General features: G+C 33.2%; 1 protein-coding gene across 1 annotated transcript in view; it reads left to right on the top strand.

The window, feature by feature from the left end:
• Positions 1-19,159, top strand: part of LOC106104713 (synaptic vesicle glycoprotein 2C-like) — a gene marked incomplete at its 3' end in the record, with an annotated part of 27,806 nt that extends 8,647 nt beyond the window's left edge. Inside the window, exons 3-10 of the mRNA XM_013284841.1 lie at positions 12,330-12,460; positions 12,984-13,043; positions 13,806-13,901; positions 15,591-15,724; positions 17,519-17,709; positions 18,197-18,345; positions 18,428-18,827; positions 18,997-19,159. Coding sequence (XP_013140295.1) covers positions 12,424-12,460; positions 12,984-13,043; positions 13,806-13,901; positions 15,591-15,724; positions 17,519-17,709; positions 18,197-18,345; positions 18,428-18,827; positions 18,997-19,159 — 1,230 coding nt within the window. The remainder of the gene's footprint in view (positions 1-12,329; positions 12,461-12,983; positions 13,044-13,805; positions 13,902-15,590; positions 15,725-17,518; positions 17,710-18,196; positions 18,346-18,427; positions 18,828-18,996) is intronic.
• Position 19,160: the final 1 nt, after the last annotated feature.

The following is a 19,160-nucleotide window of genomic DNA, read 5'->3' as shown; positions in this document are numbered from 1 at the left end:
CGGTCATCGGCTACTGGCTTGAAAACGGTTTGACATACGACTTCGAAAATATTCCACTTGCAAGCTTTAAAAACTCTTAACTCTTTCTTAAAAAGTTTAACAATGGTAGACGGACAATAAATTTTTACGCCTTATTTAAAATTTCCAAGAGACCATTTATTGTTTTGTTTCGACAAAGAATTTAGTAAGTAATGATGGCAATCAATCTAATGACACAGAGATGTCATTAGTCGTTTCAATTCTACGTTACACGGTCTATTAATTATTTTAAGACTGATATATTAGCCCCCAAGTTTCCATATTAATTTCTCGCTACAGTCACTGTCTATTGCACTGTTAAACAAAGTCCAACATTTTCATTGTAGCATTTATCACGTGATTTTATAATAATGGACAATCCATTTTTGGGTATTTTCTTGTTACTCATCATAATTCTAAAGAATTACTCACAAGACTTTATTTTCGCGGTAAATCATACTTTATTTTGTACAGAGGTTAATAACACCTAATTCAAACTGAAAACAATACGAAAATAGCATATAACTGTCAGTGGAATAACAAATAGAAGTTTCTATTTGCGAATTGATCTGTCGCCGAGGTTTGTTGAGAAGTACCTTCCCGCACTATCACAGCGTAGCGCCTGACAGCCGATCAAGATTACATGAATAATGTATGCATTCACTTTGTGTACAGAAACCGACGTCATTTTATTTATCAGTTTCCACTGCCCAAACTCTAGCACAAAAATATATAGACATCCCTCTCTGTCTCGTTAAACAAATTGAGACGGCGATATGTTTTTATATAGATTTTTTAGCGGAAACTTGCAGACTTCTTAAATTATCTCTTTGTATACAGGAGTTATGCAATTTTCCATTTATTTTATGGCGTGTTTTGGTTATTTTAACTACAGATGAATGGAGAATCTCCTTTTTCTTTGAAAGTAATTTGAGAACGGACCTATTTAAAATGCGTTTTGAAACCGAACTCAAAATTTCTTTGATGCAAAATCTGCATAGATGCTAATCACAACTCCCTTTATATTTTAATTCAATTCAAATGATGTTCTTTTGAAAGGATTGCATAAGTTACCATCGAATTAGTAACAGTACGTAAAAGGATTAATGAGTATTTATTATTGCAAATCACAGAAAATTTACAATCTGAATAAAATTATTGTAACAGTTGTCATGTAGAGTAAGGCAATGAAATGGATTTATTTAGATTTTTGCAAATGAAAGCCAGGGCTAAGTTTAAATATAGTACAAGAACAAAAGAAAAAAATAACCGTTTTATCTACTAAGAGGTCGTATATTAATTACGTAATAGTTTTACCATGTAGTGATGTAATAAGTTTAGTGTTTTTTCGAACCTCTCCCTGCCCTTTAGAGCATCACGTTCGATTCCTAAATAAAATGGCATCTAATGAATTCAACGGTTCTCTACATTTGACAGTTCTAAGTGTATCAAGAATTAGTTATTTTTTCAGAGTTAAGTTTTATCTAAACAGTCCCATCGTTCAGATAAAACCACGTTCAATTTCGATAGAAAAACGTATGTTTCACAGTTTCCTAGTTGCAAAAATAAAAAAGCTCATGTATAATTCAAGGACTAGGAGAACATAAGTGTTGGTAACAATGAAATAAACAGGTTTTATTTGATTACATTAAATATGTTTATAATTATTCAAATTAGTACGATAAATTTTAAAATTATACCTGTTAGTTTATACAGAACTAGCTGTTCCCATGCGACTTTATCCGCATAAAATTATAAAAATTTCATATTATTGTTTACATTTGTCAAATTATCAATTGCAAATGTCAAAATGACATGACATGATGTCAAACCATGGCAACCTTGCTTCCTTGATGTTGGCAGCAACTTATGGTCTCTTTCCCACATTAGGGATTTTATCCAAAATATTGACCCCTTAGTTTAATCTCGCGAAAATATAAAGCCTAAAGCGTGACGTTAGTGTAGCGCTTTTTATTAACGAGAGAATAATTCAAAAATATGCTGTAATTGCTAACATCTTAGGCAACAAAGAAGTGTGTGTTTACGCTTTATTATAATATAGAAGATATAGACATAGACAGATATAGTAATATAGGATAGATGTTCAACATTTAATTATTCAAATAACAGTACTATTTGAACATTTACGTGTAATACTATAATTAATTGTATTTCTGATATCTTTTACAGTATGTTTTCTTTGACTATTTGAGTGGTAAATTCGCTATAAGTCTATTTTAATATATCTTATTAATATACCAAAATTGTATTCCGCAATATGTATCCTTATTATTTTGCTAAATTTAAATTTCCGGTTTCTCTAGCGCCGGCACGACGGGTCATTTGAATATGTGGTTTGAATGCTTTGTTTATGTACATCTTATGTTTTTAATATGTCACGTGACTTGTGATAACTCAATCTACATATAATTAACATATTAAAAGACGTTTAGTTATTTTAAAAACATCTCAAAACCGATATAACTGTCTAGAATATGGATACAATATTTTATTGAGTAACAGTAAAATCTTACTAATATTATAAATGTGAAAGTTTAGATGGATGGATGGATATTTGTTAGAGATTGTAGCCTAAACTGCTGAACGGATCTCAAAGAAATTTGGCATAGATGTAGAGGATAGTCTGGAAGACATAGGCTACTTGTTTTTTTTTAATACCACACGGACGGAGTCGCGGGCGAAAGCTAGTTCGCCATAAAATTACAAACACGTAAATTTTAAATGTCAAAATCTGAAATAGGGTATTTTTCTAAACTTTGCGACATTATAAAGCTTAAAAGCGCTAATAAACTGCACACTTAGAGTTGTTAATTGGTATTAAACACTAAGTTAACCTATAGCGTAAATTTCCCATACTAAGGAAACTAATTACAAACTGAGATATTACATTTTCTTATCTCTGCTTATAACATTCCACTTAGTCATTTAAATACTTTAGCGGCAGTCTATAATTTTTTTTTAACAATAACTTCTGGCTGTCAACAGTGCTAGTATAAAAATTAATGTGAACCATCAATTTATGGCTCCATTAATCAATTTATGTACGTAGTAGCTACATTGCGTTCGTAGTAGTGGTTAAGAGACAGAACCTTTGCCTTGGGCAGACCGGTTCACAACGACGGCGGGACTCTCTGAGGTCAACATATTAAATCACATGCTACTTTTACGCATTTAACTCTGTATCAATTGTTATTTTTACGCAGTTTATAAACATTAACTTGTTTTTATACAAAACTTTGTGCCCATGACAGAAATTAATCATTAACACAATAAAGTATGTAACTTCATTAGGTTTGCTTCTTCAACATCCTTTAATAATGTTTTGAACTGTTTTTGCTTATGTTTAAAAATTAAAATTTTTAGTATGATAGAATATGTAATAAAAGCTTGTAATACAATTTTAAGTAATGAAATAGTCTAAATTTATAAAAGTTTAAAAATCATTTACGTAAAACGTCCGCGCTCTACAAATGCTAAACTTAGTTGCTCCTGCACCGAAACAGTTATTTAAGACTAGCTGTCGCCCGCGAATCCGTCCGCGTTGTATTAAAAAACAAACGTAAGTAGCCTACGTGTTCTTCCATACTCTGCTCTACATCTATGTCAAATTCCATCCAGATCCGTTCAACCGTTTAGGCTACAAACTCTAACAAACATCCATCCATCTATCCATCCATCCATCTAAACTTTTACATTTATAATATTAGTTATAAAATTAGATTAGATTATTTTGAGTCAATTTTCCCTCTTAAGGTCCCAGAATATGTGGGTGTGGAGGAAGCCCCGAGAGAAAACAAATATTAGCTTAAAACGACAGTTTATTAGCATTTCTTTGTAGATATAAATCAAAAAAATGTGTACTGGCGTTCGTTTTTATTTATACACATGAAGTCATAATTTTTACTGACTTGAGTTAAATAGTTTCAGCAATCGATTGAAAATATCAAAACATTGTTTCACTTACAAATACTAGAGAACCAAAACACGATCAACTTTTTGTCAAATTTACGTCTTTGTCAATTGATTTGATAAATATACGACTTTGTTTCATACTTGAAATGTTTAAAGTATGTAACATATGTATAATTCGGCGTTCTAGGGATTAAATCAGTACCTTTCAGATTCCATGGTTGAAGCGAACCATTTATCGCATTATCGCATTCATTTGAGGCAAAAAAAAATAACGAAGGTTAAGATATCTGACGATGAGAAACTACTTTGATAGACAGTCACCTAGATACGTTTTTACCTTGTTTTAATGTAATGTATTTGGTGCTCGATAATGAATGGATAACAATAGGAATGGAGTTTTAATACAAACAAATTCAATTATTCTTAGAAGACATTAATCGATGATATCTAATTAGCAAGAGACGCCTATTTACAAAATCTTCAATCTAAATTGGTAGCAAATAATTGTTTTTTTAAACTAAAGACATTCAGAACAATATTTATTCTTCACGTAAGATAAAAATCAAAACGCAAGAATCTTATATATGCAGTCATCTTTGCAGACAAGTTTTGAATATCGACTTCCGTACTCTGCGAAACCGTTTTGCGGAACTAAGTTTAAAAAAACATATACTACAACCTTAAAACGAGATAATTACGAGAAACAATAACAAGGGCGGTGGGGCTGAGACATTGCCGCGGGTGGTGCTACAACGACGCGCTTACTCGCCCGCCATAAAGTCGCGCGACTCCCAACCATCGACACGTCTACCTACATAACACTGAAAAAAAATTGTCTATGCTATTTATTTTTTAAAAACAATTTTTTTTAAAACATCCTATGCGAACACACAGGACTAGAAGTTGCCTGCAATGTTACCTAACAGTGATATTTGACGCGAGTTTGTATTTGTTGTTAGTGACTTACAGAAAAAAATCAGATTTAAAAACTTTATGATATTGTGCTTTGATCAGTTCAGGCTGTGTTCGTGGAAATTAAACTTTTACAGCTGGTAAGCGAAGTTTATTAATATTTCAATATGCAAATGTATAACATCAAATTCAAGAAAGTTTATTTTATTTTTGTCTAATACTTACATTTTAAAAATGTATTTAAAATTTTTAAAAAACATGTATTTATATACAAACTTGATAATCATTTTTAACAATAGATTGTGCTCCACCACATCACTCCATGGTACAAAATATTTTTCCTTGATTTTCATTGGTTTTCATAGGATATTAATCTTTCTAATATCCTAATATTATAAATGCGAAAGTTTAGATGGATGGATGGATGGTTTGTTAGAGTTTGTAGCCTAAACGGCTGAAAGGATCTCGATGAAATTTGGCATAGATGTAGAGCATAGTCTGGAAGAACACATAAGCTACTTACTTTTGTTTTTTTTTTTTAATTCCACGCGGACGGAGTCGCTGGCGAAAGCTAGTATGAAAATAATTTTCAGTCGAATATCTGACATCTTCAAGAAGTGTTTGTCATTTATCCGAGCCAAGATTTAAAACGTAAACAGTTATATTTTAATTTGGTCATGTAACGGTAAAAATAAGTGATAAATTATTTTTAAATCATTCTTCTTTAGTTGCGACAGAGACTTGAAGTCAAGTTTCTGAAATAAAGAAGCTTTGGAAGTCAGATAATTCGCAGATATTTCTACATGCTGCTATGAACGCAAAAACCGTTTAAAGATTTTTATTATGTTCAAATCTTCTGACAGTTTCTTGACGCAGTTTGTTTACATTGACTTTTTATGCAATACTGCGAAATAAAATGTTTTAAATTATAGAAATAAAACATTATGTTCACAACGTTTTTTTTCATTTAACAAACTTTATTTAATCTGTCTTGCAGTTCAGATTTGAATGACTGAATTCATAATCGTTAAAACTAATTGTCGACCGAACCTTAGGTTATTGAGAATATTGCTATGGCTAGAATTAATATGACTGGGCATAATAATTGTTATTTTTCAAACATTTCATTAAATGTTAATTACAATAATAGTAGTAATTTGGATTACGTAGAGAATAAGTCATTATGAAGGAGTACAACAAAAGATACAGCTAAATGTTTGTTTTTTTTTTATTATGTATTTCATAAAGTAAATATGTTTTGTCACTAACTTATAATCAACTCATACGGAATATATCAAGCCGAAAATAGTTTGTTTTTTTTTTCGAGATTTATGTTTAAAATCAATAAGGATGTAGTGAAAAGTGAATGCTTTGAACTTGGCGTTCGTTCACTCACAAATGCAACACGATTCTTATAGATTTAAATGTTATTTAACTTGTTTTTTTTTTAGGAAATCGAAGTGATTTAATTCAACTGGTTTTTACCGCGTTTTAGTAATGTCACAAATACACGCTATAAATAAATCTTATGTTGCTGTGAGGACCTTTTTGTTATGTTTTATAACTATTAGATAAAATAAAATATAGTTTTTCATGTCAATATTATTAATATTTAGTAATAGAGTTTAAATTTATTTTTATTGAAGTTAGTTACACTTCTTTGCATTAAAACAAATGGAACATATTGTCGCGAAAACGCGCGAACCTTTTGCCGCTTGACTATTGTGTAGACCAAACAATGTTATAGAAAGCAATAGTATCAGTAAATTGTGATTAGCATATTAGTTTATAGGATTTTTAGTGCGTTTTTTCTGTCTGCTCTACCGATCCTCGCCCTGTGTGCATTGTTAACTCATAGTGACAAAAATCACAAAAATCTCATAATGGGTTAAAAAACACATACATAAATCTATCTATACTAATATAATAAAGCGTAAACACACTACTTCGTGACTGGATGTCAGCTGTGGATGTCAGCAATCACATCATATTTTTGAATAATCCTTTCTTTAGTATAAATATATCACTATAGCTAGCTATACTACCCCTATTCTTACATTACTCTTTAGGATATATTTTCACGCTATTAACCTTAGGGGGTAAATAAAGTGGAAAAAACCTTCATGTGGGAAAGGGACCATAAACTACAAGTTGCCAATATTAAGGAAGCAAGGTTATAATGATAACGGTAATTTGACATCTGCAATTGAGAATGTCAGATTCTATGTAAACAATAAAATAAAGTTTCATAATTTGCATGCGGATGAAGCCGCACGGGAATAGCTAGTGTATTATAAAATGTTTTCTTAATGAATTTATTACCAAGAATTCGTCATACAAAATTTGAAGACCGTAGCTATTGTGCGGCGCATCATTTTAATGAATGCATTAAAAATAACCTTTTCTTTTGATGCAAAAACTTAATTAATACGTCGACGGGTTTGTCATTCAAGTCGAAAAACCTGTTCTACCAGTATAATATAATATTTTGTTAGATAATTTAGTATATAAGTAATTAGCAATATAACCAAAATCTTACAACACTTAGTTAATAACTACTGTTTTGTTTATTTTTAATTAAAAAGGTTAAATTTATTTAATGGAAAAACATTGATGTTTTTGTCGATTTTTAAAGGCTTTTGTTGAGCGATGCATTTGTCCGGTTAATGATGACGATGACAAAATAAATAAAAGATACATAAATACACATAACATGCTAAAGAGTTAATGTCAAAGACTACATTTTGCTTTTTTTCCCATGTGCCAGTTCTATTTTAGGTTGTATTAAAGTTCATAGGATTCCAAAATAGGTACTTAATGTAAAGTGGCTCGTTATTGTCTGTCATACCTATCGCCAACTGAAAATTACCGTTTTTAATTAGTAAATAACCCGTACGGTTGAAAACTTAACCCGATTGACTTCAAGATTTATTTTTTACTAGCTTTCGTCCGTCCGTGTGGAATTAAAAAAAAAAGTGAATAGCCTATCTGTTCTTTCAGACTGTCTTCTACGTCTGTGACGAATTTCATTGAGATCCGTCCAGCCGTTTAAGCTACAAATTCTAATATACATCCATCCATCCATCTAAACCCTCGCATTTATAATATTAGTATGATATAATTATTTGTGACTAAACAGAATTTCTTACAATATCTAGAACGACGTATATAATCAAAATATTCCTTAACATTGTGTATGAATTTTAAACAGTTATGCCATTTTTTACTCCTTAATTGTACAAACACCACGAAACTAATCTAGTAATTTTCCCACGAGCGTATTGTTAATTTCGAAACATTGTAAAGTACGCAAAGAGCATAGAGCATAGAGTATAGACTATTGTAGAGATGTTATGGGTAATTTAAAGCTATATGATATAATACGTTACCTTCGAAGTATTTCAACATCAACTCGAGCGTTTTATTCGACACGGCTCTACAATAATCAACAATGCAATTAAATTATGCATTGTACATTCATACCAGTACAACATTAGTATTACACTTTTAAACACTAATATGCATAAATATGAGGGGGTCTTACATAATTATCAGCGAATAAACTTTGTATGTAGATTCAACGCTGTTTCTTTAATACTTATTTTAATTTGAAACTCGCTGCGTGGTTCCCATTGGCTAAATTTTAATCTTTTTTTTTTCTTTGATCTTAATGAACAAGGAATAAAGGAAAATGACCAAAACATATAGCAAAGTTACATGATCTAGAATCAAGAGAATATCGAAAAATCACATCCTATTTGTTATCTTTAAAAATATTAAAAGAACTAAAACTAATGTTATAGTAGTTATTTCATGTTATTTTTAATTTGTGTGTTTTCTTTTGTAGTTAGGAAAAGCTATAGAAAGATGTAATGTGGAATGTAATCAACCCTCTACTGCGTGACTGTTCATCGTTTTGCAAGTAGAGTCAGGCAGAATTAATATCATATAAACATGTTTGCAAAAACTCCTTGCTGTTTATAGCAGACGTAAAGTTTACGAGTCAGTTCACTTTTGATTTAGTAGTTTTAACAGATTTATTTATTTAACCGTTGCCAGTTGCAGGATGCAAACATTTATTACTTCTCAGTCGTAATATGATGCTAAAATTATGTCATATGTTTGCGAATTTTAGTAAATCATGAATGTTTTTCGAGTATGTTCTTAAATTATGGAATCCTAATAGATAAAGGTATATTAACGCTAGATTAACGTTGTATGGACATACGTAGAGAGATGATGATAAAAAAAAAGTAAATATTTAGATTCAATTGGATGGATGTAAAGGTACAGGCAGAACGAAGAAAGTATGCATGGGTTGCGTGACGTAGGGTTAGAAACGAGTTAATTCAAATATACACTTTGTGTCTAATCTTAGTAGGGTTAGTGATGAATGATTTAAAGAAAAGAGATTCAAAAGAATACTTAGATTTATTTACTATGTACAATCCGTATGTTTCTTTTAAATATAACCTAACCTTGATTTCAAAAAGACAAAAAACCCGTCTGACTAAGGCTGGTATAGATGCGCCATCTATTGTTCCTTTTTAGAACAAATTAATAAGTTTTTAATTTTACATTTTACTCAAAAACATTAAAGTATAAATTAGCAATAAAAATGTTAAGTTGGGTGAACTCGTGTTTTCACTTTTTTTAGAATGTTTTTTGTAACGTCTACTGTATGAGTTTTTATGCCAATGTATTTGACAATGCCTTCGACACTCCAAGGCAGAAGACAAATCTAATCAAACCCTATCCGTCTCAGTCCAGTTGTTTAGGCTGTAGGCCGCCATCATGGAACATACATACAAACCCACAAACATAAAAACAGGCAGACATACGTGCGAAAAACATTGCCCTCTTACAAGTCGGGTAAAAAGATATGTAAAATATAGCGGAAAACTTTAAAGTTAGTCTGTTTGATTTGCAAACCATACCGAAACCGAAATTCTAAATAATTTTCTTGTCTGGCCTACTTGAACGTATTCCTTATCGTATGTACTATAAAATGAATCTGTGACGTAAGTACATTGTTTAACAAACATGTGTCAGAAACGTAAGACTATGGAAAATATTTGCATTAGTAATACAACAAAAAAAAATACTAACGCGCCCTAGGATAACGTAAATTGTATCCAGGAAAATGTAATGATGCTAAAGATATACAGAGACGTAGGAACTGAGAAGCAATCTATACTAATATATATTGAAATAACTCAAAAACTACTGGCCCAATTTAATAAATTCTGGCACCATTAAAAAATTATGTTAAAACTGAGTAACGTAGGCTATTTTTTTACTATTTTTTAATTTTATACGGATGAAGACGCGGGCAACAGCTAGTATCTTATAGATTTAGTTATTACTGAACCGAACCGTTATTGTCGAACTTAGTAGCCCTTTATTACTGTGCCTTACATAAGCATAACAGAGCTATGTATAATTCGCAGACCTGTGACGGCCCTTTATGTCCAGCCGAGGGAGGTCGCTCGTACCTTGCCCTAACGCCGATACTGTTTCTTGTTAGTGTCGCTTGTTCCCTCATTTTACTTTAAAGAGCTACCAATATTTCAAAGGATGCTTCGGCAATGAAAATTAACGTATCGTTTATACATTGTAAATGTGGCCTCTTATTTATTCTTGTTTTATTACAAAGAGGTTAAATAGATTTTCCGTGAGGATAATTGATATTACTAAATATTCGTTTTACACGAATTATGATTAAATTACGCGTAGATTTTCGGGAAACATTTGCATGCGGCGAGCTGTTAATTTTTTTTCATGGCCACGTTTTCTGCGAGCAGCACGCGACGAAGCGTAGTGAATAAGAGAGGCGCGGTTTTTCACGTTTTTAATTATTTTAACTAAACTATTTATATGTTACCCTTGCTACATGTTTTTCGGCAGTGGTTAAATAAGGTTAATCAATATTTTTAGTTACGGTCAAGTCTATTTGAGATGAATCAAATTTGCCCCAAGTGCTGTCAATGGAACAATCAATTGCGTAAAACGTAAACGCGCTCATATCCGTTACGGTTGGAGATGACGATGTTATAAATTAGTTCAACGACTTAATACCGTCCCACACTGTGTCATGAATCACGTTGTCGTAGCGCCGAGGAAAATGTTATATTAAAAGATATTAAACCAAGTTTTGTATGTACATTATGCTAATATTGACAAAGCTACTGCTCCAGGTTTATGTTTTGAATGACATAAGAATGAGTTCACTTCCAACGATTGCAAACATCAGAAAGCTTTAATTTTGATTCGTCATAAACATTTGTCGTGTTATATCAAAAAGTACAATGAAGGGCCACGATTGGTGACTCTCAAGTTTGTTATTAAGCTGTGCGTTTAAAGTATTAACGAATTAAAACATTGATTCGATAATAAACGCGTCCGTGTACGCTCAATAGGGATGCGCTTTGTCTCTATATCCGTGTCGAAACTGGATGAGGCCGGCCGAAGCGAGCGCGGTCACCGCCGCGCCGCCGCGGGGGACACTTCCAGTCCATTGTTGTGTGTTTGTTCACTCGACTGTGCCATCACCTAACCAATTATCGATGTACTTCTCGCGTAGATAAATACAATAGCTTTAGTATAGTTGCATAACTAATTGTCTAACCTTGTTAGCAATTGAATTATGTTTGAAGCCCTCCAACAAGGAATAACCTTATTCCAGACTAAAAGTCTTTCGGTGAAATAAAAATTTAGCATAAAATTATGTAACACTAACTATCCTTATTCTACAGTACCACTTCATTTAAGCATTTTGCTTCGTAAGTGCCGATTACAATCTGACAGACGTCATAAATTGTGCTGCTATTTGTATTATATTTAAATTTCGTTTTAGTATTCGGCCGTTTATATGAAAATTTTCACAAAATAACTGAAAAAATATAATATCCGCTACCTACTATAGTTACACTTTATTATTCCTTAATTTCAGGATCGATTTGAAAGAAGACATGAATGTTATAATACTATCATATAGTTAACTTGTTTAAACAGTTTCCTATGCCAAGTCCTGCGTGATCTTTATAAGTATAGAAACACATTTTTTCTTTATCAAAATCGGCAGAAACGCGCACGCAGCCGCCGCGCCGCCGTCACGTCGACTTTACGATCGTGATCTTCAAAATATTTTCAATGTTAAACGTCATAAAAAGCTCTTGATGTTACAGATTTAGAACGATCTCGCAGATATGTTCGCGAATATGCCTTTTTAATGCAACACACTTTGTTTCTTTTCGACGAAGTACTTGTAGATCACCGCTTAGTGTTCATATAATGGTTACATTTAGGTTCGATTCATTGCATTAAAATATTTAGAAAAAGTCCCAACTTAGTTTTTTTTTTAATTATGCTATTAACACAATTTACACGATATTCCAATTGATCTGTGTAATTATTTCATCAAAGTATTTATTTTTATATAACTAAATGTATCATTTCTGTTGCAGACGCGTTGTTCGTCGTTGGAACTCAGCGTCCAGCCAGTAAGGAAGTTTCAAGTCCGCTTCGAGGCAAGCATACATCGCCGGCCGCCCGCATAGGATGGTAGAAACTGACCCCGGGCCCAAAAAACCTCACAGTAAGTTATATTGTATACGAAAACAGAAGCTTGAGCTGGCTCGTGGTGTGGACAAGAACTATTGTGTCCGAAATGCCAAATAAAATGCGATGTAAAGAGACGCTTAGTCCCTCACTATTTTATTCTCTAACGACTTTTTTATACTATTCGTATAATTAAGTCATTTTTAGTACACAAATATTATTTTATAGTAAGTAAATGAGTTGTTTCAGTGCTTATATTCACGGCGCTATATATTGACTGCTGTAGATCGTATCTGTTCCCTTGTTTCGTAATTATCCCGTATCTTAAGAATGCAACGTCAATTATTTACCAGTTATTAAATATAAACACAGTTGCTGAAACAAAGAATGGTCTTAAAGTAGTTACTAATTAATAAAAAAAACACACACACACACCTCGATTTAACCTCTATCACACACCAGAAATGAATACGATGTGAGAAAAGCGTTGTCTACAAAGTTTATGCCTTAATTTGGAATATCGTATAACACCAATAAATTGCATGTTTTTTTGTTTACAGATTGTGATGTAAATAACGACCTCCAACTAAACGGCCCAGGTTCCAAAACCGTTGACCTTGGTGAGTACTCTCATTTTAATTTGGAAAAGTTTTCGAGAAATAATTAATAATCTCTAGTTATTTTTTTTTTAATAATTAGTTATAGAAATGTAAGTATTTATTGATTCAATGACTTACTGCTTTAAAAACCAAATACATATCTCTTTATTCGACTCACTAATAATGCAATTTTTCTAAGAAGTGTTTTGATACTGTATTCACATTATCTCGTTGAATTAATCTCTAAAAATAAATTGATCTACTATCAAAAAATCATTAAGCAAACATACTTATCTGACGTTTTCGGTACATAAATTGGTTACATTAGATATAAGAACAAGTTCTAGTTTACAATCTAGTACGTCCCAGTTAGAAAAAAACAATTTAACATTGTCTAAAATTAAGGTCTAACTTCGCACTTATTTAATTATATAAAGTTCTATTGTCACATAACCTAACCTAAAAGCGTACTATTTTTATAATTCACAAGTTTCCGCCCGCGACTCCGTCCGCATGATATTAATAAAAACAAAAGAAAGTAGCCTAAGTGTTCTTCCAGACTATCCTCTACATCTATGCCAAATTTCATCCAGATCCGTTCAACCTTTTAGGCTACAAACTCTAAGAAACATCCAACTTTCATATTTATAATATTAAGTAAGAAATAAGATTAAGTAGAAACTCCCGATACTTGCTAATAATAAAGTTACCTCGTATGTAGTTAAGTAGGCCAACCTGTAGTATGGTAGTTTTTTTATTTTATTAATATTCTTAATGTTCCAGGTATCGTACCTTCGCTGAAGACCTCAGCCAAGTGCGACGCAGAAAAAGCGCCAAACTCTGAAAAAGCTGACTTCGAGCGGGCTATCGAATTAACCGGTAAGAATATCAAGTTACTGATATAAAAAATATAACCTACTAGTTGTAGCTTGCGAATTCGTCCGCGTAGAATAAAACATATAAGCTTGTTACATAGTGATAAAATAACTTTTTAATGGTGCAAGAATTTTTGAAATCTGTTCAGTAGTATTTGAGTTATTTCAATACATACATAATGCAAAAATACATATCTTTGTTTTTTATAATGTTAGTATAGATGTTACTCAGCGATAATGTTTCATTCAAATAGTTAAGTAATTTTTAAAATTGAACCAGTAGTTTTTGAGTTTATTTGTTACAAACATAGAAACATACGAAAATGAAAATTTTCTCATTGTAATGTAAGTGTAGATTGCATTTAATTATTACAAATCTTGGAATATGATAAACTACCTGAAGCATGTACAGGAGACGTGAGTAGTTTGTTTTGATTTTTTTTATTGGATTGCAACATATAAATTGATACAGTGGAAACAAACAAGATCTTATTTCGTCATATAACTGAGTTTTAACCTTCATCGCTGGTACTCCGAAGTGGGGTCATTTTCCCGCGCAATTCCTGTCGTTTCAAATAACATATTACCATGTTTTGTTTACATTTCTTACGTAACACGTTCGTGAAAACATTTTAAACAAATCCGTATGTGACAAGAAGGTATATCTTCATCGCCGTGAAAAACGCTTTCTAATCTTTCGGCGAAGCGTATCTAAATGAAATGTAGTATAGCTAAATTATGTTCTAAATAATGTGGAATTAGGCTACGTATTAATTCTGTTTCATGGGAACGAATTCGCGGGAAAAAGCTAGAAAAAGTATAGAACCTCACGGATAGCTTTTCGAGGTAGAAGATCAACTATAAATTATTAACACTTTCTGGTAATAAAAATCGGATTGCATTGCTAGAGTATGTTGCTACTGCAACAATTTAACTTGTCATATCTGGGATTATTTTGCTATTTTCGATTGCAGCTTGTTCTAAGAAGCTTTAAGTTACAGCACGTGTAAAACTTGAATGTCGTAAGGGCAGAGCATACACGTGGATAGAGTGGTGTCACACAAACAATGTAATAGAGACTGATCGTGTGAAGTTTTATGAATGAAGCGAGCTTACGCTGCATTCCGAAGCTGGCCGCAATAAACAGGCCACGTCTTCCCGGAACGCGTTACACACGTACATAGCGCTATTGACAAACATTGTAGTACCAAACGAAACGTAAACAAATGAATTATACATACAGGTTATGAGAAACAAGTTTATTTAATAATTAAGTAAGTAAGTAATATTAAGCTTGTACAAAATGGTGCTATACTGAAGAATATTATGCACTTTGTAGCACGGGACTTTGTGCATAAAAAACATGCACACTTATATTTTTTTTTTTACTGAATTCAGAAAAACTAACCATAAAAGCGCACAGCCGACATGTATATAAGTCGTTGTTGTTTGTATTCCTAAAAGAAAAGATTGAACAAAAGTCTTTATAAATATCTATTGGTACAGTAAGGATAACAGCTATTTATTATAATTTTAAATTAGCTAGTGACCGATACTGAGATTCAACTGCAGAAAATTTTATACAAAAACATGTCTCGCTTAAAAAAACTGAAATGGCAATATGTACTTATATTATCAAAGCATTGGTTAGTATAGTATTGTGTGGTTATAATGTAGTTCTATATGTTTTTAGGCTATGGCCGCTTCCACTACCTGCTGCTCGCCGTGTGCGGGCTGGTCAGCACCTCCGAGGAGATGGATGTCATCTCGATGTCCTTCATCTTGCCCTCGGCGCAGTGTGATCTCAACCTCACTACGTATACCAAAGTATGTAACACTACGCTCACCATAACACAACATAGGACGGAGACAATCTTACCGCAGTACCTACTAATGTTAAAAATTGTAGTCCTTTTTTAAATATTTCTATATCTTAATATTAATAAAGCTAGAGTTCCAAGCTTTCTTTTAAGTTATAGCCTGTTGTTTATGAGTATATCTGGAAGCTTTAATTCTTTAAGAGAATTTATAATTTTAGAGGTTTCGTGATCCCATCTAATAAATGTATTATGTTATCAAGAATAAAATTTTCGTTGTTCGGAAAAGCATGAAATAAGATTTTAAAAATTACCAATAACAAAAAAAGAGGTTTTACTTAAAATCACATTTCCTCCTTTAATTTTGTAAATATATATATAGTATAAATATGAAAGAAGCGTCATCTTACCATGTGAAATTTTAGGCACATTGTTTATAATGTTATCTAAATAAGTTTTACTAAAGGGGTCATTGAAATTGTTTGTATAAGACCTCTGGTTACCGTTGCTGCACTTCCTGCATTATTATCTTATCTCTGTCACCCCATTAATTATACGATCAATGAAGAACACCCATATCAACTAAACTACACTCAGAGTCTTATATGACCCTTAAAGAGCTTTGCTGTAGTAAAGGACTGATTTTACTAACACAATTCTAATTAAATACGAACCCATTACCGACATTGTTCAAATATAGCGATATATTTTTATTCTGTGCCAAATTAGAGATTCAAAATGTCTGGCAACCCTATTCACATTGGGGACACTTAGCACACAAATGTGATAATGGAATTCGCAAATATTATACCTTCTAAAGCAAACGCTTCCAATAAAATCATAATACTTTGCAAACTCGAAACTATAAAAACAACAACGTAATGTCATCACCTCCCGTTTTTAGTCACATTTAAAAGTCCTACTGCACATAATCAGTAAGTGGTCATAATTTAATTTAATTTATGGGTTGTGGTTGAAATTGCTTTAGTTTATTTGTACTTAGACCAAAAGTTTGTAAACCCAATTTGTTGTTCACTTGTTTCGATCTGCCAACAAATACAACTAAAACATGAATTTTTTAATTAATCGGAAGTGATTTTAACGGAAGTAAAACAACACATCCTATGTCACACGTTTTATGACGCACACACAAAATAGTGTTTAGGAATGCCGTTTATAGATCTGTAACCTTGTTTAGATTATATGCGTATATTTATTCTAAGAAGGCCATTTAGTGAACGTGTGAAATTTGCCTACAACATTGGTCAAACTATTCGACGTATAGCGATGTAAACACTACAAGTGGCGTGATTAGAGTCACATATATCATTTATTAGAATAGGGCTTAAGCTTCCTTACAAATTGTTTTTTATAATTAACTGTTATTAATTGCTTATCATATTTGTTTTCGGTTTATGATAAAGTAGCTTTCGCCTGCGACTCCGTCCGCGTGAACGTGAACAGCCTATGTGTTCTTCCAGACTGTCCTCTACATCTATGCCAAATTTCATCGAAATCCGTTCAGTCGTTTAGGCTATAAACTCTAACAAACATCCATCCACATGTATGGATGTTTGTTAGATGGCTAAACTTTTACATTTATAATTTATTATTATTGTATAGAATCCAATCGAAAGAGAAGTGTAGACTATTGAGGGTGTCTAAGGTAATTGGCTACTTCAAAAACCCTAACAAAACTGTTAGGACTGTTACACTCGAGAGTTCTTTCTGATTCCTTACGGGGATGAACGATGATAAACGACAATTAAATGTGCTATAGGATAATATGTGGTTGTTTGTCCAGGGATGGCTGAACAGTATAATCTTCATCGGGATGATGGTGGGTGCATACGCGTGGGGCTCGGTTGCGGACTCGCTGGGCCGCAAGCGCGTCCTCATCGCTATCTCCATCGTCAACGCGCTTGCCATCGTCGCCTCCTCCTTCAGCCAGAACTACGAGCTCTTCATGCTCTTCAGGTTCATCAATGGCGCCGCGTAAGTCTTTACTTCCATTCTTAATTGTCACACGATTTCGACCGATGTTAAAAATTACGACAGTATGAAAAATAACGTCAAAAGGGAACTGACCTACATATTCATATTTTAAATCTTAAATGAACGAAAACACAAGGTTATTTGTACAAAAAACAGCTGTACAGCGTAGAAATACATTAAATTCTATTTACATTCCATTAAAAGGAAAAACTTCTACTACTTTAAAGTAAATCATGAACATGATTCCAATTTGTCTCGGACAAATAATACGATTTTTTATTCAACGTTTTTATCTGTTTCTTTTACAGTCGCTACATGGTTTTAGCTTTGGATTGCTTATTCTAGCAAATAGAGTTTGATTTTTTTGTAGTTAATCTACAACAATGCAACAAGGAAAATGTTTAGATTTTTATACACTTAGCCAATTTGTCTTACAAATTATCTTTGTTATACCTACAAAAATAAATTTTGTATAATGCAATTAAAGGTTGGGTGGGTCTGGTCCTGTGATTTGGTCATACTTCGCGGAGTTCCAGCCTAAGAAGAAGCGCGGCGCCATGCTGAGCTTCATGGCCGCCTTCTGGACGCTCGGCAACCTGTTCGTGGCCGGCCTCGCCTGGGTCATCATCCCCAGCGGTTAGTCACACTAACAATAATCAATAATCGTTTTGCACAAATACTGTGCCGTTTTTGTATTAATTGCAAAAAATATTTTCAGAGATCGGAGGAACGACAGGCGGTTTCGTGTACAACTCTTGGCGTATCTTCTTGCTAGTGATGTCTCTGCCGTCTTTCCTTGTCGCGGCGCTTTTGTTCCTTCTGCCAGAGTCACCCAAATTCTTGATAACAACAGGCCGCCATGAAGATGCGCTAGAAGTATTCAAAGGGATCTATCTTATGAACACCGGCCGGAGTAAAGAGGAGTACCCAGTTAAGCAGTTGTTAGTAGACGTGCCGATACATACCAAGCCTGAAAAGCAGCTGGAAGAGAAGGAGCCGAAGTCAAAGATGCGTCGGATGCTAAGCGACATCGTGGAGCATAGTAAACAGCTGTTCGTGCCGCCTATACTCAAGTTCACAACGATATCCATCACCATCAATTTTACATTCCATATTGGGTGAGTTCTTACGTTAAATTCATTGATTTATCAGTTTCGAGGATATAAAAGTAATTTTATTCAAAAGCTGGTTGGTACGAAACTATTTCGCTCTCTTTTTCAAAGTTTCTCTCCTCTAAAAATGTCATTTAAAGGCTTGTTTGTATAATGTCTGTCGATGTCTCCACAGCTACTACGGTCTGATGATGTGGTTCCCGGAGATGTTCAACCGTTTCGACGAGTGGTCGCGCGCCAACGACAACGCGCCGGCGGACATCTGCCAGGCGACGGCGTACGTGGTGCAGCGCGGCACGCACTCCGCGGAGGCGCTCTGCGACCCGCACATACACTCCG

This window comes from Papilio polytes, unplaced genomic scaffold, assembly GCF_000836215.1.
Source record: "Papilio polytes unplaced genomic scaffold, Ppol_1.0 DF823399.1, whole genome shotgun sequence".
In the NCBI taxonomy this organism is placed as follows: domain Eukaryota; kingdom Metazoa; phylum Arthropoda; class Insecta; order Lepidoptera; family Papilionidae; genus Papilio; species Papilio polytes.
The sequence above is the reverse complement of the archived record's forward strand: the minus strand, read 5'-3'. Positions and strand labels throughout refer to the sequence as shown.